This window comes from Pongo abelii, chromosome X, assembly GCF_028885655.2.
Source record: "Pongo abelii isolate AG06213 chromosome X, NHGRI_mPonAbe1-v2.0_pri, whole genome shotgun sequence".
Classification (NCBI taxonomy): Eukaryota; Metazoa; Chordata; class Mammalia; order Primates; family Hominidae; genus Pongo; species Pongo abelii.
In genome coordinates, this window is record NC_072008.2 from 10,236,877 (window position 1) to 10,254,974 (window position 18,098).

The window sequence follows — 18,098 nt, forward strand, 5'->3', positions numbered from 1 at the left end:
ACTTGTAAGTTGCTAACCCAGCAGTAAACATTCACTCCATTTCAGCCAATTGGGGGAGTGGTTGGAGGTAGAAAAGTTGTTTGATCATTGATGATGCTTCTATATCTAAGAGAATACCATTTTGGCAGGGGAGAGGCCCTTGGTGTATGAAGTTAATCACTGAGATAGGCACCCAGTTGAATTCTAAAAGCATTAGGCAAAGACTCAAGTGAAGGTTTAGAAAGAAAGCCATTATTTGGTATTTATAAAATGCAGCAGGTCTGGAAATGGAGCAAGATAACACTCCCTATAGTCAAAGTCCTTTACAATAAAAGAGGGTAGGATTTGACAGAAGAGAAGGTGTCATGATGGATTCAAACATCTTTACATCCCCCAAACATATATCATTGGAATATTGAGCGTCTTCTTCATTTTCTACCGTTGTATTAAGAATGTTTTCAAACATACAGAAAAGTTGAAAGAATTGGACAGTAAAAATTCATTAATACATCGCCTCCAGCAGGGGTTGGCAAACTTTTCCTATAAAAGAAAGAGAGTCAATATATTAGGCCTTGGAGGCCAATGGGCAAGATGGAGCAACTATTCTCACCAGAAAGCTAGTAATCTTTTTTTTTTTTTTTTTTTTTACATACTACTTTTAAAAATGTTAAAACTACACTCAGCTCGTGGGTCATACAAACATAGGTAGTGGGCCAGATTTGGACCACAGGCTATAGTTTGTCAACCCCTGACCTAAAGTTCAACTGCCATTTTGCTCTTGTAGGGGCAAACACCTTTTTAGGGGTTTGTGGCTGGGCCTGTGAATTAAATTGACATGTAAGACAGATCAACAGGAGAAAAGCATACACGTTTATTTAATGAATTTTACATGACATGGGAGCCTTCATAAGGAGTGAAGACCCAAAGATGAAGTTAGGGTTGAATACTTATGTGCTGAATTGGACGAGTAGTAATCTATGAAAGTGTGATGAGGCAGAGGAGCCTGGGCTAGGGGAGTTAGCTGGGTGAAGTGGCCAGGAGGATGAGGGTTAGTCTAACAAGGTTGGTTCGTGCAGATTTCCCTCAGCCTCAACTTCCTGTCTTTGATGATAAGAATGATGCTTCCTTCTAGTATAGGAAGGGCATCCTTCACATGGGAATTTCATCTCCAGCTTTTAAGAAACAAAATGGGCCAGGTGCGGTGGCTCATGCCTGTAATCCCAGCACTTTGGGAGGCCAAGGCGGGCAGATCACAAGGTCAGGAGATCAAGACCATCCTGGCTAACACAGTGAAACCCCGTCTCTACTAAAAGTACAAAAAATTAGCCAGGCGTGATGGCGGGTGCCTGTAGTCCCAGCTACTCGGGAGGCTGAGGCGGGAGAATGGTGTGAACCCAGGAGGCAGAGCTTGCAGTGAGCTGAGATCACACCACTGCACTCCAGCCTGGGCAACAGTGCAAGACTCCATCTCAAAAAAAAAAAAAAAAAAAAAAGAAAAAGAAAAAGAATGGTCAGGTGATCTTCTTGCACCTGCTGTTTTTCAAGAGCCTTTAACCCAAAATAGTCAGTTTGCCAGAGTGGCATATTTTGGGGTGGCATATTCCTTTTTTTTTTTGAAACAGGATCTTGCTCTGTCACCCAGGCTACAGTGTAGTGGCACGATCACGGCTCACCGCAGCCTTGACCTTCCAGGCTCAAGTGATTCTCCTACCTCAGCCTCCCAAGTAGCTAGGACTACAGGTGCATGCCATCATGCCAAGCTAATTTTAATTTTTTTTTTTTTTGCAGAGATGGGGTCTCTCTATGTTGCCCAGGCTGGTTTTGAACTCCTGGGCTCAAGCGATCCTCCCACCTCGGCCTCCCAAAGTGCTGGGATTACAGGTGTGAGCCACTGTGTCCAGCCTGGGGTAGCAGATTCTTAACTACTTCACTCTCCTTGCCTTGTCACATAGTCAGCCAGCTCTCCATCTCTTAATCTAGGATATATTTCAGAGTCAAAAGTTAACAGTTAACATCAATAGGTACATGTCTCTTCTCAACATAACAAAAGGTAATGTGAACAGGATAAAATGCCATAAATCAGGTGAGACCTTGTTAATGATTTATTCAGTCCTCTTTTGGTACTCTAGGAATCCTTACGATTTACCATGCATTGAGTTTTTAATATTTCAGTTAATATAAAATTATCGTTAAATCAAAAATGAAAATGGCTTCTGTTCCATGCTATTGAGTGAATCTAAACTTTGAACATGTCTCTCAGAGGAATTATAGCTCTTTTCCTAGCCATGGATTGAAGGAGTTCATTCCCTCTTGTTCTCCATCCTCTGTTTCAGATAAAGACCATTTTGAGCGGCTTTATCATCAGGGGCTACTTGGGGAAGTGGACCCTGCTAATCAAGACAGTCACGCTGGTGCTGGTAGTGTCCTCCGGTCTGAGCCTTGGGAAGGAAGGGCCGCTAGTGCACGTGGCTTGTTGCTGTGGCAACTTCTTCAGCAGCCTTTTCTCCAAGTACAGCAAGAATGAGGGCAAGAGGCGGGAGGTGAGCCAGCTCAGCTTCCATCTGCAGCGAAACTTTCTTCTCAAAGCCCCCTCCTGCTGTCTGACCTGCAGGTTTGCATGTTTGTTTTCATGGAAGGCCTTGAAGCTTATGTAGAACTATTTGTTTTGTAGGTGCTTTCAGCTGCAGCAGCTGCTGGAGTCTCTGTTGCCTTTGGTGCACCAATTGGAGGCGTGCTTTTCAGTCTAGAAGAGGTGAGAATGGGCAGCTGAGGGAATTCATGATTTTGAGCAGCAAGGCCCGTTGAGGGTTAGAATCAAAGAAGTATTGGATAAGATTCCGGCAGTTAATTAAGGAGCCACAATTTCCACTGTTTTTGTTTTTGTTTTTTGAGACTGAGTCTCGCTCTGTCACCCAGGCTGCAGTGCAATGGCGCGATCTTGGCTCACTACAATGTCCGCTTCCTGGGTTGAAGCAGTTCTCCTGTCCCGGCCTCCTGAGTAGCTGGGACTATAGGTGCACACCACCACGCCTGCCTAATTTTTGTGTTTTTAGTAGAGATGGGGGTTTCACCATATTGGTCAGGCTGGTTTTGAACTCCTGACCTCAGGTGATCCACCTGCCTCGGCCTCCCAAAGTGCTGGGATTACAGGCGTGAGCCACAATACCGGGCCACCACCGATAAATTCCTGTTTTCAAGTATTGTTTTAAAAATTGCCAGGGTGATTTTTTTTTAAAGATTTACAGTATTCTCCCTCTCGTAACCAACTTATTTAAGCATTTTTTATTTTGGTAACCCAAATGGGTTATTCCAGGGGTTGGCAAACGTTTCTGTAAAAGGCCAGGTAGTAAATGTTTCTGGTTTTGTGGACCATACAATTTCTGTTGTAGCTGTTCAGCTCTGCCGTCATAGCATGAAAGCAGCTGTGAACAATATGTACACAAATGGGCATGTCTGCATTTCCATAGATGTTTCCTTATGGCCACTGAAATTTGAATTTTATGGTTTTCACATGTCACAAAATATTGTTCTTCTTTTGAATATTTCAAATCAAAAGATTTTTTCGCCTTTTTCAATCAATTAAAAATGTAAAAACCGTTCTTAACTCATGTGCCATACAAATGCATTCACTGGGCTGCAAGTGACTTGCAGCCCAGAGTTTTCCAAACCCTGATCTACTCTGTTGTCTGTAGAATCCAATCCAGAGGTTTATTTGCTTCTAGGGGAGTCTCTGTGCCATGAACAGAATTATGATTAAATACTTTTCTCTTAAAAATATAGCCCAAACCCACCTTGATGAGTGTCCATTCCACTTCTAGACATAGTTAGATTTCTCTAGGTATCTTTGCTGATGCGTTTTGGTCACATTAAGTCCAGGCTCATGGAATGAGTGTGTCCACTCTTGGACTTAGAGTGTGACTTTCATGCCAACCAGAGGGCTTGGCTCTGAGCAGCTCTTTCTCCGGCCAGTCTTTAATTTTCTACTTTTTCATCTCAGGTCAGTTACTACTTTCCTCTGAAGACCTTGTGGAGGTCATTTTTCGCAGCCCTGGTGGCGGCCTTTACGCTGAGATCCATCAATCCCTTTGGGAATAGCCGTCTTGTTCTCTTTTATGTGGAATATCACACGCCCTGGTACATGGCTGAACTCTTCCCCTTCATCCTGCTTGGGGTCTTCGGGGGCTTGTGGGGAACCCTCTTCATCCGCTGCAACATCGCCTGGTGCAGGAGGCGCAAGACCACCAGGCTGGGGAAGTACCCGGTGCTGGAGGTCATTGTGGTGACCGCCATCACTGCCATCATTGCCTACCCCAATCCCTACACACGCCAGAGCACCAGCGAGCTCATTTCTGAGCTGTTCAATGACTGTGGAGCCCTTGAGTCTTCCCAGCTCTGTGACTACATCAATGACCCCAACATGACTCGGCCTGTGGATGACATTCCAGACCGGCCGGCTGGTGTCGGTGTTTACACGGCCATGTGGCAGCTGGCCCTGGCACTGATCTTCAAAATCGTCGTTACCATATTTACCTTTGGCATGAAGGTAAGTGAAAGGGAAGGAAGGTGGGGTGGGGACCCATGTCCTTCTGGGGACAGCACCCTACTCTCTAAAGTAAAATTGCGGTGGGAGAAAAAGGGGAACTGGCCTTTCTTGAATGTTCTCATGTGCCAGGCACTTGACATTCCTTTAATCAATAGGAAATAACTTCTAATAAACAATAAGCTTATGAAATAGAGATTTTAGTCCCATTTTACAACTGAGGAAACTAAGGCTCTGAGATCTTAAGTGGCTTGATCAGACCCACAGCTTATGGGAGACAGAGCTAGGCATCAAACCTACTTCACACATTCCCAGAACAGGTGGTGGTGACCACAGGTTTCCTGCCGCTGGCCAGGTGATGCCAGGTGGTGGAAAAAGCCCAGGTTTGGCTCAGTTTGCCTCAGTAAGCATGCATTGAGTATCAGCTGTATCTTAGGCATCGTGCTAAGTCTGAGGGATACAGAACCCAAACAGAAAGCTGCCCTTGCAGAGCACACAGCTCTGGGAGAAAGAGATGCAGACCTGGAGTTCTGACATTGTGGTGAGCACCACGCTGGTATGACGGGAGCACAGAGTGAGTGTGTTCCCCGTCTGGGTAGGGCTGGGCATGACAGGGCCTCTTTGCACACATCCTCTTTGAAGAACAGAGCTGTGGATGAGAGCACATGCTTTCTTTTCCTCCTCCCTCCCTCCCTCCCTCCTTCCCTTCTCTTCCCTCCCCTTCCCTTCCCTTTTCCCTTTCCCCTTCCCCCTTTCCCCCTTCCCTTCCCTTCCTTTCGTCTTGTTCCCAGGCTGGAATACAGTGGCATGATCACAGCTCACTGCAGCCTCAACCTCCTGGGCTCAAATGATCCTCCCATCTCAGCCTCCCAAGTAGCTGGGATCGTAGGCATGAACCACCATACTTGGTGATTTTTAAAAATTTTTTGTACAGATGAGGCTCTTGCTGTGTTGCCCTGGCTGGTCCCAAACTCCCAGGCTCCAGTGATCCTCCTGCCTCAGCCTCCCAAAGTGCTAGGATCATAGGCATGAGCCACCACACCACACCCAACAGCACATGCCTTCATTACTCTTGTTCCTAAAGCCAGAGAAGAGACAGCTGGTTTCCTCTTTCATTGTGTTAAAATCATTTGTTAAAATCATTATGTTAAAATACTTTAAAAGCCCCTCCTAAAGAGCTTTCTTTTATGGAACCTGGGATTTTGTTATTATAGCTTTTTTTTTTTTTGAAATGAGGTAAAATCCATAAAACATAAATGATCATTTTAAAGTATACAATTCAGTGGCATTACATACATTCACAATACTGGGCAATTAACACCTGTATTTAGCTTTAGAACATTTTCATCCCCCAAACGGAAATCCCATCTCCATTAGCAGTCACTCCCCATTTTTCCCTTCCACAGCCCCTGGCAACCACTAATCTGTCTCTAGATTTGCCTATTTTGGACACTTCATATAAATGACATCATATAATATGTGACCTTTGGTGACTGGCTTTTTTCGTTTAGTGCCATGTTTTCAAGGTTCATTCACATAGTAGCATGTGCCACTACTTCATTTTTATGGCTGAATAGTATTCCATTCTATGGAGATCCCACATTTTGTTTATCCACTCATCCTTTGATGGACATTTGTGTTGTTTCCACCTTTTGGCTATTATGAATAATGCTATCATTGCTTACTTAAACTTTTATTAGAGTATATCGTTCATATAGAGAAGTGTACAGCTTGATGGAGTTTCATAAAACACACACACACACTTGTGTAACCAGCACCCAGGACCAGAAGCAGAACATTATCCACCTCCCAGAGCCCCCTTTTGTGTTCTATTACTATTGCTTTCTGTGTGGCATTTCTATGAATTGTCTTTTATTTATTTTTATTAAAAATATAAAATAGAGACCAAGCTCCCTGTGTTTCCCAGGCTGGTCTCAAACCACTGAGCTCCAGTGATCCTCCTGCTTTGGCCTCCCAAAGTGCTAGGATTACACACATGCACCATTTTGCCCTGCCTGAATTGTTTTTTTTTTTTTTTTTTTTTTTTGGAGACAGGGTCTCACTCTGTTGTCCAGGCTGGAGTGCAGTGGCACAATCATGGGTCACTGCAGCCTTGACCTTCCGGGCTCAAGTGGTCCTCCTGCCTCAGCCCACTGGGACTACAGACACGTGCCACCATGCCCAGCTAATTTTTGTATTTTTTGTAGAGATCGGGTCTCGCCATGTTGGCCAGGCCGATCTGGAACTCCTGGGCTCAAGTGATCCGCCTGCCTTGGCCTCCCAAAGTGTTAGAATTACAGGCGTGAGCCATCACACCCAGTCTGAATTGTCTTTTTTTTTTTTTTTAAATCTAATGGTCGGGCATGGTGGCTCATGCCTGTAATCCCAGCACTTTGGGAGGCCATGGTGGGTGGATCACTTGAGGTCAGGAGTTCAAGACCAGTCTGGCTAATATAGTGAAACCCCATTTCTTCTAAAAATACAAAAATTAGCTGGGCGTGGTGACACACGCCTGTGGTCCCAGCTACTCAGGAGGCTGAGGCATAAGAATCACTTGAACACAGGAGGCAGAGGCTGCAGTGAGCCGAGATCATGCCACTGCACACGGGCCTAGGCGACAGAGCGAGATTCCGTCTCAAAAAAAAAAAAAAAAAAAAAAAAAGAAAAAAATTCTAAGAAGTTGTTTACTTGAGTGTGTCGTAGTGGTCAAATACAAACCTGAATTTGGGCCTTAAGAACAAGGATGGGTGGACCTTATTAAACAGCTGGCTGTCTCTGATCTGTCATCTCCTAGCAAAGGGATTTGTTTTCATGTCTCAGGAAGATGCTGGTAACATTTTATGATGCCTGCTGAGAAAAGTCTCCTTTGATGTTACAGGGATATAAATGATGTAGAATAAGGGGAAGCTCAGAAAGGAACGATTTCCTAAGGAATGTTCTGACTCTAGAAATCACACCCAAGGATCCAAACTTCACTTGAATTAGGTTAAAGTTCTGCTTCCATCCTCAGATGGGTAACCACCTGGGGCCAGCATCATTGCAGCTGCTGCCCATGGTCAGCGGTCACGTGTCATTTCAGTGAACACAGGGAGTCAGGCTTGTTCTATAGTACATGTGTGGTCATTAGATAAACTAAAATGTATCTTCATCCAGCAGGGTAGAGAACACGCTGGTACCAAGGTCTTTTAGTTTACATTCTATTTCTTTGCTGCCCCTACCCTGGCTTGAAAATATTCAGAATACTTATTAGAAAATGTACTTCATTAGGAAGAGGGAATTGCCTCCCTCGTCTCTCTGTGACAGGTATTCAGCCACCACCTACTAGAGAGGGCAGGGAGCCATTGAAGTGCTTTCTGGAAGATCCAGGGTGGCTGCAATGATGGACTCAGCTTCTTTATTTTACCTGGGAGCAGTCGCAGGCCCTTCTTTTCCATTTTCATGCTGTGGCTTGACATTTAATTTTAAAAGCCATTCTGAATGACATGGCAAGGGGAGAGAGAAAGTGGTGTCTCAAGTGACAGATGCTCACTTTGAATGTTATTTGTAGTGGGGCTTATCGTTCTTTAATCCACAGCAGGCGAACCCAGCCAGCTTTTGAAGGAGAGGGAATCAAAGTATAAAATTGCGTTCTCTCTAAGTTGCAGTAGATATGACTGACTAAGCAGGTCAAATCATTTGTCCCACCTTTCCCCAGCTGACCTATTTTGCAGAGTTGCACCTCCTCTGAAGACTGAAGCTAAATGCAATCCCGTCAAGGGGGAATGTGTTTCCTGGGGGTTGTGAAGCGGGGACTCGGTCTTTTTCCCTCATGTTGCTTTTCTCTGTGTCTCCTCAAGATCCCGTCGGGCCTTTTCATCCCCAGCATGGCTGTGGGCGCGATAGCAGGCAGGATGGTGGGAATTGGCGTGGAGCAGCTGGCCTACCATCACCATGACTGGATCATCTTCAGGAACTGGTGCAGACCCGGTGCAGACTGTGTCACACCAGGGCTGTACGCAATGGTGGGAGCTGCGGCCTGCCTCGGTACGACCACGGGTGGGGCAGGGTCGGGGACCGGGGAACTAATCTGGCTTAGAGGACTGCCAAGAAGGAAGACATGGACTTGAACATTTTCTTTACTCAGGATAGGCTGGGTTGTGTGGCTATAACAAGTAAACCCCTAAATCACAATGGCTTAACGCACCAAGGCTATGTCTCGCTCACTGTGCACACACACACACACACACACACACACACACAAACAGATGCCCTCAACTTATGATGGGGTTAACATCCTGATAAATGCATCATAAACTGAAAATATTATAAGTTGAAAATGCATTGAATACACCTAACCTACCAAACGTTGTCGCTTAGCTTAGCCTACCTTAAACATGTTCAGAACACTTACATTTGCCTACATCTAGGCACAATCATCTAACACAAAGCCTATTTTATAATGAAGTTGAATATCTCTTGTAATTTATTGAATATTGTACTGGAAGTGAGAAACAGATGGTTGCCTGTGTACTTGAGGCATGGTTTCTACTGAATGCACATTGCTTTTGTACCACGGAAAGTTGAAAAATTGTAAGTTGAACCATCGTAAGTCAGGGACTGTCTGCAAATAAAAATCTTGGTTTAGCAGAAGGCTCTTCTCCACCTAATCATTCAGGGGCACAAAGGTGGGTCTGTCCCCTGTCTATAGTCCTTAAGAATTTCTGTGATATTCTGTTTATGGGGTTCTTGAAGAGCACCATGGTTGCTTAGTCAGAAGCTTGCAGAGCCCATGTAGGATCCACTCACCAAAAAGCTTATGTGGGCCAGGGTGAATAGACAACCCAGGATCCCTCATTGGAGCAGAGGCCCCAGTGAGATGCAACTTCAGGCTCCCCAATGCAAAGCCACATTTGACAGGGCCTAGCCTGGGTTCCAGAGGCCCAGTGTAGGAAGCGTGTGGGAGAGTCTGCTCGGAACAGGTGTGAGGGGAATTTACAGCCTGTCTGTCATTTTCCCCAAATCATGCTTCCGTGACCTGCCCGGGTTGCACTTTGGCATCTTCCTCCTCCCCTCTGTTGCAGGTGGAGTTACCAGGATGACGGTGTCATTGGTGGTCATTATGTTTGAATTAACGGGGGGTCTGGAGTACATCGTGCCCCTGATGGCAGCGGCTGTGACCAGCAAGTGGGTAGCTGATGCATTTGGGAAAGAAGGCATCTATGAGGCCCACATCCACTTAAATGGGTACCCTTTCCTTGACGTGAAGGATGAGTTTACTCACCGCACACTGGCCACCGACGTCATGCGGCCCCGGCGGGGAGAGCCGCCACTGTCGGTGCTCACCCAGGACAGCATGACCGTCGAGGATGTGGAGACGCTCATCAAGGAGACCGACTACAACGGCTTCCCTGTGGTGGTCTCCAGAGACTCCGAGCGCCTCATTGGATTTGCCCAGAGGAGGGAACTAATTCTCGCAATAAGTGAGTAAAGAGAGGGAAGCTCACATTTTACCAAGAGCCGAATGGCATCCTTTGTACCCCTAACATTATCCAAGATTTTTGAGGTGATGTGCATTAAGCCAGGGGCTCTCAAGCTTTCACATGTCTCTGGGTCACCCAGGGGTCTGGCTCAAAAGCAGATTCTGATTGAGCAGGTCTTGGGTGGGACCCGATACTACATCCCTCACAAGTTCCCCATTAAGGCCGATATTGCTGGTCCCCACGTCACACTGTAAGGAAAAAGGCTTTAAACCCAAGTCTTGGGTAGACATTCTTGGTTGCAAAGTGACTGCATGTTTGCAAGCAGCCCCCTGGCCCTGCTCCGCTGCTGCCTTTCAGCAATTGTTGGCTAAAGCTGAGAAGGAAGAGAGGCGACAGCCTGGAGTGGCTCGGGCTGAGCTGTCTCAGAGACTTTCAGGTGTACCAACCATCCGGCTGAGATCACGAGTTCTCTGCCCCAGACACCCCTTGCCACCACACAAGTCTTTTGCTTCACTTTGTGATATGATGTCAGATTCCACAGTTAGAGGCCCTTGTGGGTAAATGTGCAGACATCGCTGGAACCAATTGCGTGAGATTATTTTCCTCTTGTGTTTGAATGACAATCAGCTGCACTGAGGGGCAGGCTGTTGAGTTGGGGGAGGGGAGTATGGAATGATGCCCAGGTCAGGGTGTCCCAACGACAGGTGGATCAGAGAAGCAAGCCCATGGGCCCCATCAGCCTAGGGATGGCTCCAACAGAAGGGTAAACAGGAGGTAGGAGAATTCCTAAGACAGAGGGGGCTGAGGGCTGCGGGCTGAGGACCAGAGGTCTGGTTGTGAGTTGCTGGGACCCCAGGCAAGGAGAAGCTGTGAGCCTTGGAGGGGTAGAGTCCTGCTGGGCCTCAAGGTGGCAGGGGCAAGGACCAGCATAGCACATCCACGGGCACGCTCACCATCCTTGCTCTGTGATCTGTACAACATTCCAGCATCTCATGGTAGAGCAGGGCCCATGGCATGGCTCCCATGTGCACACGACAGTTTTACTATATATCTTCCAGAGTATTCTTGAAGCTTGTCAATGGGACTTTCCCTGGTCTGATGTTGGAATGGCCCACTGTTAATACATTTCCACCAGGCAACTGCTTACTTCTCTCTCTGTCCTTTGTTTCCTGTTTCCAAGGCACCTCCCTTAAACCTCTTCCCAGTGTTACATAGCTTTAAAATATCTTTAAGGCATCTTCATCAAAGGCTTTATAACAATAAGTTTAGACAAGCTATCCTCTCCCATTTTAGCTTGACACTCAAACATTTTTACCTCCCCCAAAGCAAAAATTGATTTTGTATTTTAGACACCGTAGCAAGTTTGTGCTTAAGTGTTCAGCGATGCTTCTCCTTATTATAGGTCCTGTTGCTTAACGGGTAGGTAGGTGCCTTTGTGTAAATATTGCCTTGTAAATAATGAGGTTTTTTAAGGTTGTTTAAGTAGGATTCGGTTTGTTTAAAAATATTGTAATCAGCAGCCTTTAAAAATTTTTTCATTCCCTAGGATCTTTTAAGCAAAGGTTGAAATTTAAAAACTAAGGTAATAAATGTCACAGAATCTATTGTCTATTGTATAGCTCCAGGCACACCTGCTAAGAGGCAGCTTACTAATTTTGCTGAAACCCATTACTGTAATCAAGTGGGAAGCAGTAATTGTCATCAACCAGTTACAGAAGAAATTTAAGCTTACCAACCAAGTACTCTTCTCGAAGCTATGTTTGGAATGTCTGAAGAGGCACCACACGGTGTAAATACCACCTATATGCTTTCAATCAGACCGATAATAATATAGAAGGTGCTATTTACATGGTTTGTGCAAAGGGAAGGAGTGTTTTGCTCTGAGGAATCAGAAAAGCTGTTTTTCTGGCCTGTGGAAATGGAAGAGCCCCTGTACGCTGGTGGAGAAATACAGGTGCGTGACTGTATTTGAGGAATCTTGTGCCATTTTATGAGTATAGAAATATGACAGCATTTAGCTAGACACTATCCCATGCCAATTTCACTTCCTAGAGGAATTGGGAGCAAAGATTATAGACAGATCCAAGATAGTATGGATCAGAAAAGAAAGGTAAGTGAGGTAAATAAGGATTTTTCTTACACATCATGTTTAAAAATTGTAGCAACTGCTCACATGAAGCTGAAAATGTTTTGTTATGTTTTGGAATGCCAAAGCATGGCGTTATCTTTGTTAGAGAGCACTTCGTTAGCACCACCTAGGCAACGTGACTCTCTTCACCATCATATACTAGCACACGGGGCCGTATGCGACTGTTGCTCAAGTTCCTGGCAAATGGGCCTTTACCTCTCATTGCTCTGCAAATATGAGGACTCGCCTGTACTTAGCAGGGCTCAGGTGCTTCTTGTCTTGAGTTCTGCAGTTAAGTAGAGGTTCAAAGAGGACTCAGCGGGGAGTCGCAGAGATGATTAAAGGGTGGAAAGTTAGAGTTTCAGGGAAGAGTTAAGGAAACTCTCAGGTTTTTTTGGTCTGGTGGATGATTTATTAGGCTGGTACAAAAGTAGTTGCGGTTTTTGCCGTTATTTTCAATGGCAAGAACCGCAATTAACTTTTGCACCAACCTAATGATTCTCCAGCATGTGGAAGACGCTTAGTTGCAGAAAGGGGTCTACATCCAGCACTGAACAAAAAGCTAAGTGTCAGGTCTGTCAGACAAGGGAGAAAGAGGTTTCTGCCCGGGAGGGCTGTTAGTTACTGGACTAGGTCATGGAGAATAGTGGTGTCATCTACACCTTTCTGTTGGGGATGTTTATATATATATATATATATATATATATACATACACACATAGAGGGACTTCTCCATGCTTTAGTAGACAGACAATAACTTGTAAAATAATCTGCTTTTTCTTCTGTATAATCTTTACTTTTTTATCATATCATCTTTGTACTACTTCTGTGGTTGCTTTCAATTTTCCATTTTAACCTATCTCATTAATTATATCTGTCTTATGGACGCATTTAAAAAAATTTTTTTGAGACAGGGTCTCGCTCTTTGGCCCAGGCTGGAGTGCAGTGGCGCGATCATAACTCACTGCAGCCTCTACCCCCTGGGCTCAAGCAGTCTTCCTGCTTCAGCCTCCGGAGAAGCTAGGACTACAGGCTTGCACCACCATGCCTGGCTAAGCATTTTTAATTAACAGGATGATAGACTATTACCTCCCTAAAAACACAGTTCAAGTGGGAGTACTCCTCCTCAGCACCACTGACATTTGGGGCTTGATGATTCTCTGTGCTGGGGCTGTCTTGTGCACTCTTGGGTGTTGAGCAGCATCCCAGGGCTCCACCCACTGGATGTCAGGAGCACTTGCCCTCTCCTATTGTGATAACCAAAAATGTCTTTAGACATTGCCAAATGTCCCCTGAGGGTGGAGGCAGAATTGCTCCCAGTTGAGAACCATTGCTCTAAAGCCACTCAATAGCCCAATGAATATGTGATTATTTCCAATTTTGAAAAATTTATTGGCCTATCACATAGTTTGTGAAATTTCTCTTACCCATACTTTATTATTTACCATCTCTACATCTGGCATATGAACATATTGCTTCTAGGAAATGGAATGTTGAGTAACCTTAGCAGGTGCTCATAAAATATACATTCCTTCTTCTTCTTTTTTTTTTTTTTTTTTGACTAAGTCTTGCTCTGTTTCCCAGGCTGGAGTGCAGTGGCGACATCTCGGCTCACCCCAGCCTCCACCTCCCAGATTCAAGCAATTCTCCTGCCTCAGCCTCCCGAGTAGATGGGACTACAGGCACATGCCACCATGCATGGCTAATTTTTGTATTTTTAGTAGAGACGGAGTTTCACCATGTTGGTCAGGCTGGTCTCAAACTCCTGATCTTAAGTGATCCGCCCACCTCAGCCTCCCAAAGTGCTGGGATTACAGGCATGAGCCACTGTGCCTGGCCTAAAATGTACATTCTTTTTCAAGAGCTGTGGCCACTGAGACTCATTCTAGTAGAATATATGACAAACCTCCTACATTAAAGACAGTTTTAAAAACAGTTTAACTATTTTTAAAACATTTAAAAATGAAGTTTATTACATTTTTTTCAAAATGAAAGTAATACACACTCCAAATATTGGGGAAATCAGAAGAAAAAGGAAACATTTAAAAAGCCACCTACATTCTTATCACCAAAGAAGATATGATTGATATTTAGTGCATTTCCTTTTTGTCTTTTAGGTCTTTTAAAAAGATGCATTTTCAGTTGTATTGTTTTGGTTTCTTTTTCAACACAGACTCCCAAGTGTTCCTGGGGTATGTGGGTCTCTTTTCTTGTAGCACTGGCTCATCCCCTGGGTGAGGAGTTAGTTGGTTTATCCTTTCACACAGGAAATATTTCTTAAGTGTCCACCATGTGCTGATACCATCCTAGAAGCTCAGAGTCCAGGGATGACAGCACACTGCCTCTGCCCTCTGTGAACTTACATGCAGGCATTTTGGTGTCTGATGATTTCTGGTCCAAACTGAGAGTAGATGTTTCACCCTAGTAGAGAATTGCAAAGAGCTTTCTTGCTGGTTCTTCTTCCATTCACAGGCTTTTGCCTGTTCCTAGCACCTCTACCCACAAAGTTTGAAGCCTCCTGTAAGTCTGTAATAGAGTTCCAAAGTGGCCTAGCAGAACCTTTCTGAGGAGAGTAGCAGTTGCCACTGTGGGAATAGCAAGGTGCATAGCTCAGGCTTCTGGCTCTGACCCTACATTTTTGCTTGGCAGTAAATACCTTGTGTGCTTTCCTTCCTGATGCCTCCTATGTGAGATAGGTTCAGTTTTATGTGGCAGGCAGAACCAGATACACTGACATTTAGTAGACCTACTCATCCATTCATTCATATGTGCATTTGGCAAATATCTGTTTTGTGTCTACTGTGTGTTAGGCATTGTCCAGGCACTGGGAGTGCACTGGTGAGCAAGAGTTCATTGAGCTAGTGGCTGTTAGAAATCAGGGCTTCTAACCCAATCAGTAGGTTCAAAGGAGATATAAGCATGTTATTTATTTTATTGTAGCAAGTGGATCGACCTTTTATTAAATTGTATTTGGTTTTAGAAGGGGTTCAGCAAATCCATGTCATCAACTCTTGATTGGGGTTTGCGACTTGATCCAATCCTGACACTCACTCAATGGTTGAAATTGATGGAAATCCTGTTAGTGGGACTTTAAGAGAATCGGCTGGTCTATGGAAATGAGCAAATAAGTATGTGTTGCCAGTTGCCTCCCTGCCTTAGTGGGTAAGGACAGAATCATCTTGGTTTAGGAGAGAAGTATGTAGTATATATCGAACAGTCTATGTTTGAAAACATGTTGTGCATCAAAGTCGTCTGGTATTTGTGGCAGAATCATACCCCATTTGATGTAACTTGATTTAACCTGACCCATATAATGTGGAGGCATGTGCCCAGCAGGCCCTCTGTTCCTCTTTTAAACAGAGACCCTTTTTCAGACTCAGCCTGACCCCAAATGCTGCCAGTTTTCCATTAGAGTACTCTATTGCACTAAATGGCCTTAGAGGAGGCAGTTAGAATTTTATTTTTGAAAGAACAATATAGGTGAATAGTAGTCTTTGAGAAGGCAAGAAATGTATTATGGGAACCAGGATCCATTTTAAAGCAAGCCTTGCTGTACATTTTCCCTAACCTTTTCCCATGAACCGAAAGAAAGATTAAAATTCCAACAGAAGGAAAATCGCCTTGGAGAAATATCTTGAGACCGATGGATTTATTTCATGTGTGACTTAAAATAGCCTGGGTTTCTAGCACCGCGTTAAGCTGTATTTCTAATGAGTTCCTGTTACCCTACTTTTCTTCAGCTTTCTTTCACATGGCTTTTTCTATAGACAGAAATAGGCTAATTGCTACCATAACAGTTTTACTATCTTTCTTTGAGAGATCCACAAAATGGCCCATTTTTAAGACAGGAGATCCGAAGGGCTGGGGGGGGATGCAGCTTTTCTAGGGTTGTTTCTTTGGACCCAAGGGTCGCGTTTGGGATTGAGCTGCATTTCTGGGCTGTGAGCCTGGGCTGGCCGTATTGGTTTCTTGTTCCTCCCAGGATTCATAATGCCATTTGGGCCAGTTATAAGTTAGTTCGTAAAAAGAAAAACAATGTATTAAGGTCATCGGGCAGCTAAGTAAGTTTCTTGTCACGTCAAACTCCAGCCCATGATGAGGTGAAGGAGCGTAAGGAAAGCCAGAGTGGAGGGCCCTGGGCTGTTTGGGGTGCCTGGAGTCTGGGGGGAAGCAGTGAATGTCCCCAAAGGGGCCATCTGGGTCAGGCCCATCTTGCCAGACTTTGGCAACAAATGATCTGGTCACAGCAGGGGACCCTCACACAGCATTAGCTGCAGAGAGATGCCAATTCCACAGATGTTTGGCTAAAGCCGCTTATTAAGAATGTGTGGTTCATCCTCCAAACCCCTTTTCTGTGGGATTCTAGATGGTGTGTATGAGTGTGGGGTGGGGAGTTGCTCAGCAAGGGGTTTTTGTGTGGCTCATTGTTCTTGCTCACCCCATTCTAGAGAACGCCAGACAGAGGCAGGAGGGCATTGTGAGCAATTCCATCATGTACTTCACGGAGGAACCCCCCGAGCTGCCGGCCAACAGCCCACATCCCCTAAAGCTGCGGCGCATCCTGAACCTCAGCCCATTTACAGTCACAGACCACACCCCGATGGAAACGGTGGTAGATATCTTCCGGAAACTGGGGCTTCGGCAGTGCCTGGTGACGCGGAGCGGGTGAGTAGCCGGACATGTGGCCAGAATGACCTAGGGAGAAAAAGATGAGTGAGACATGGTCTCAGCCCTGAAGGATGTGGAGGGCCACGGGGTGGAACAGTCCTTGACAGAGAATGGCAGTAAGCTGTGGTGAATGTGTTGAGGAGGAAATGTACAGGGAGCTTGGGACTGAGGGCTGGGCAGCCGTGCAGCCAGGGAAGGGGGCGGTCCAGGCTGGACTGAGGGCTGGGCAGCCGTGCAGCCAGGGAAGGGGGCGGTCCAGGCTGGACTGCTGCCTGGGCTGAGGGAGGTTGAGTAAAAAGGGGCGGAGCCACAGGAGAAGGGATTGGTGTTGCTTTTCTACCACCCCATGGGACACTTGGCTTAGGGAGGAGGTTCTGCTATAACGTGATGTATGCGGTCCTCAAAATCACAGCACTACGCAAAAAGTGATCCATGCAAACCACAGGACTTGTGGGAAAAATGGGGTTAGGTACACAACAGTCAAAAACTTCATCAGTGATACGTGACATAAAAGAGGTGGACGCCTAATAAGAATGGTAGTACCGAGCCAGGTGCAGTGAGTGGCTCGTGCCTGTAATCTCAGCACTTCGGGAGGCTGAGGTGGAGGATCACTTGAGCCCAGGAGTTGGAGACCAGCCTGGGTGGCAAGACCCTATCTCTACAAATAAATTTTTATAAAATCAGCCAGGTGTGCCCATAGTCCCAGCTACTTGGGAGGCTGAGACAGGAGCATCACTTGAGCCCAGGCTTCCAAGGCTGCATTGGCCTAGGATTGCACCACTGCACTCCAGCCTTGGCAGCAGAATGAGACCCTGTCTTGGAAAAAGAATAGTGGTAGTACCATGTTACACATTAGTTAAACGGTTAAGAAATACAGGGATACAACAGAAATATGTCACTTCATCTTAAAAAGGCCTGAAGTTGGCTGTGGGGTGGGTTTCACAAGCTCTGCCACTTATGAATTACCGGAAAGGGGTGGAAGGAGGGGAACCTGAACTCAAGGGGAAGTGGTCACAGCAGGTGTGGATGGGCATGGCTCCTCATGCATGCATGAACTGAGGTCGCTTGTGGATGTTTGGGGGCCGGGCATGTGCATTTTGTGTATGCCGATCCCACTGGGTTCAGCTGGGTACAGTTTTCTGCATTTGCCTAGAGCTTCTCATGGATGAAATCACACATAAGCAAAGGTAAAATTCGTATTATGCTCAGATTGTTCCTGATATATCAATTTGTTTGAAACAACTTTGTTTTCGAAACAAACATGATTGGAGAATGGAGAGATTTGATGGCCCCATGGCATTGTCCCTGCTGCCACTTTTGTTTTG

At 45.4% G+C, this 18,098-nt stretch overlaps 1 protein-coding gene across 1 annotated transcript in view; it reads left to right on the plus strand.

The window, feature by feature from the left end:
- CLCN4 (chloride voltage-gated channel 4) overlaps window positions 1–18,098 on the plus strand; it is a 78,938-nt gene that overhangs the window by 47,144 nt on the left and 13,696 nt on the right. The window contains exons 7-12 of the mRNA XM_024240934.3: window positions 2,313–2,519; window positions 2,651–2,731; window positions 3,977–4,522; window positions 8,356–8,542; window positions 9,580–9,978; window positions 16,554–16,770. Coding sequence (XP_024096702.1) covers window positions 2,313–2,519; window positions 2,651–2,731; window positions 3,977–4,522; window positions 8,356–8,542; window positions 9,580–9,978; window positions 16,554–16,770 — 1,637 coding nt within the window. The remainder of the gene's footprint in view (window positions 1–2,312; window positions 2,520–2,650; window positions 2,732–3,976; window positions 4,523–8,355; window positions 8,543–9,579; window positions 9,979–16,553; window positions 16,771–18,098) is intronic.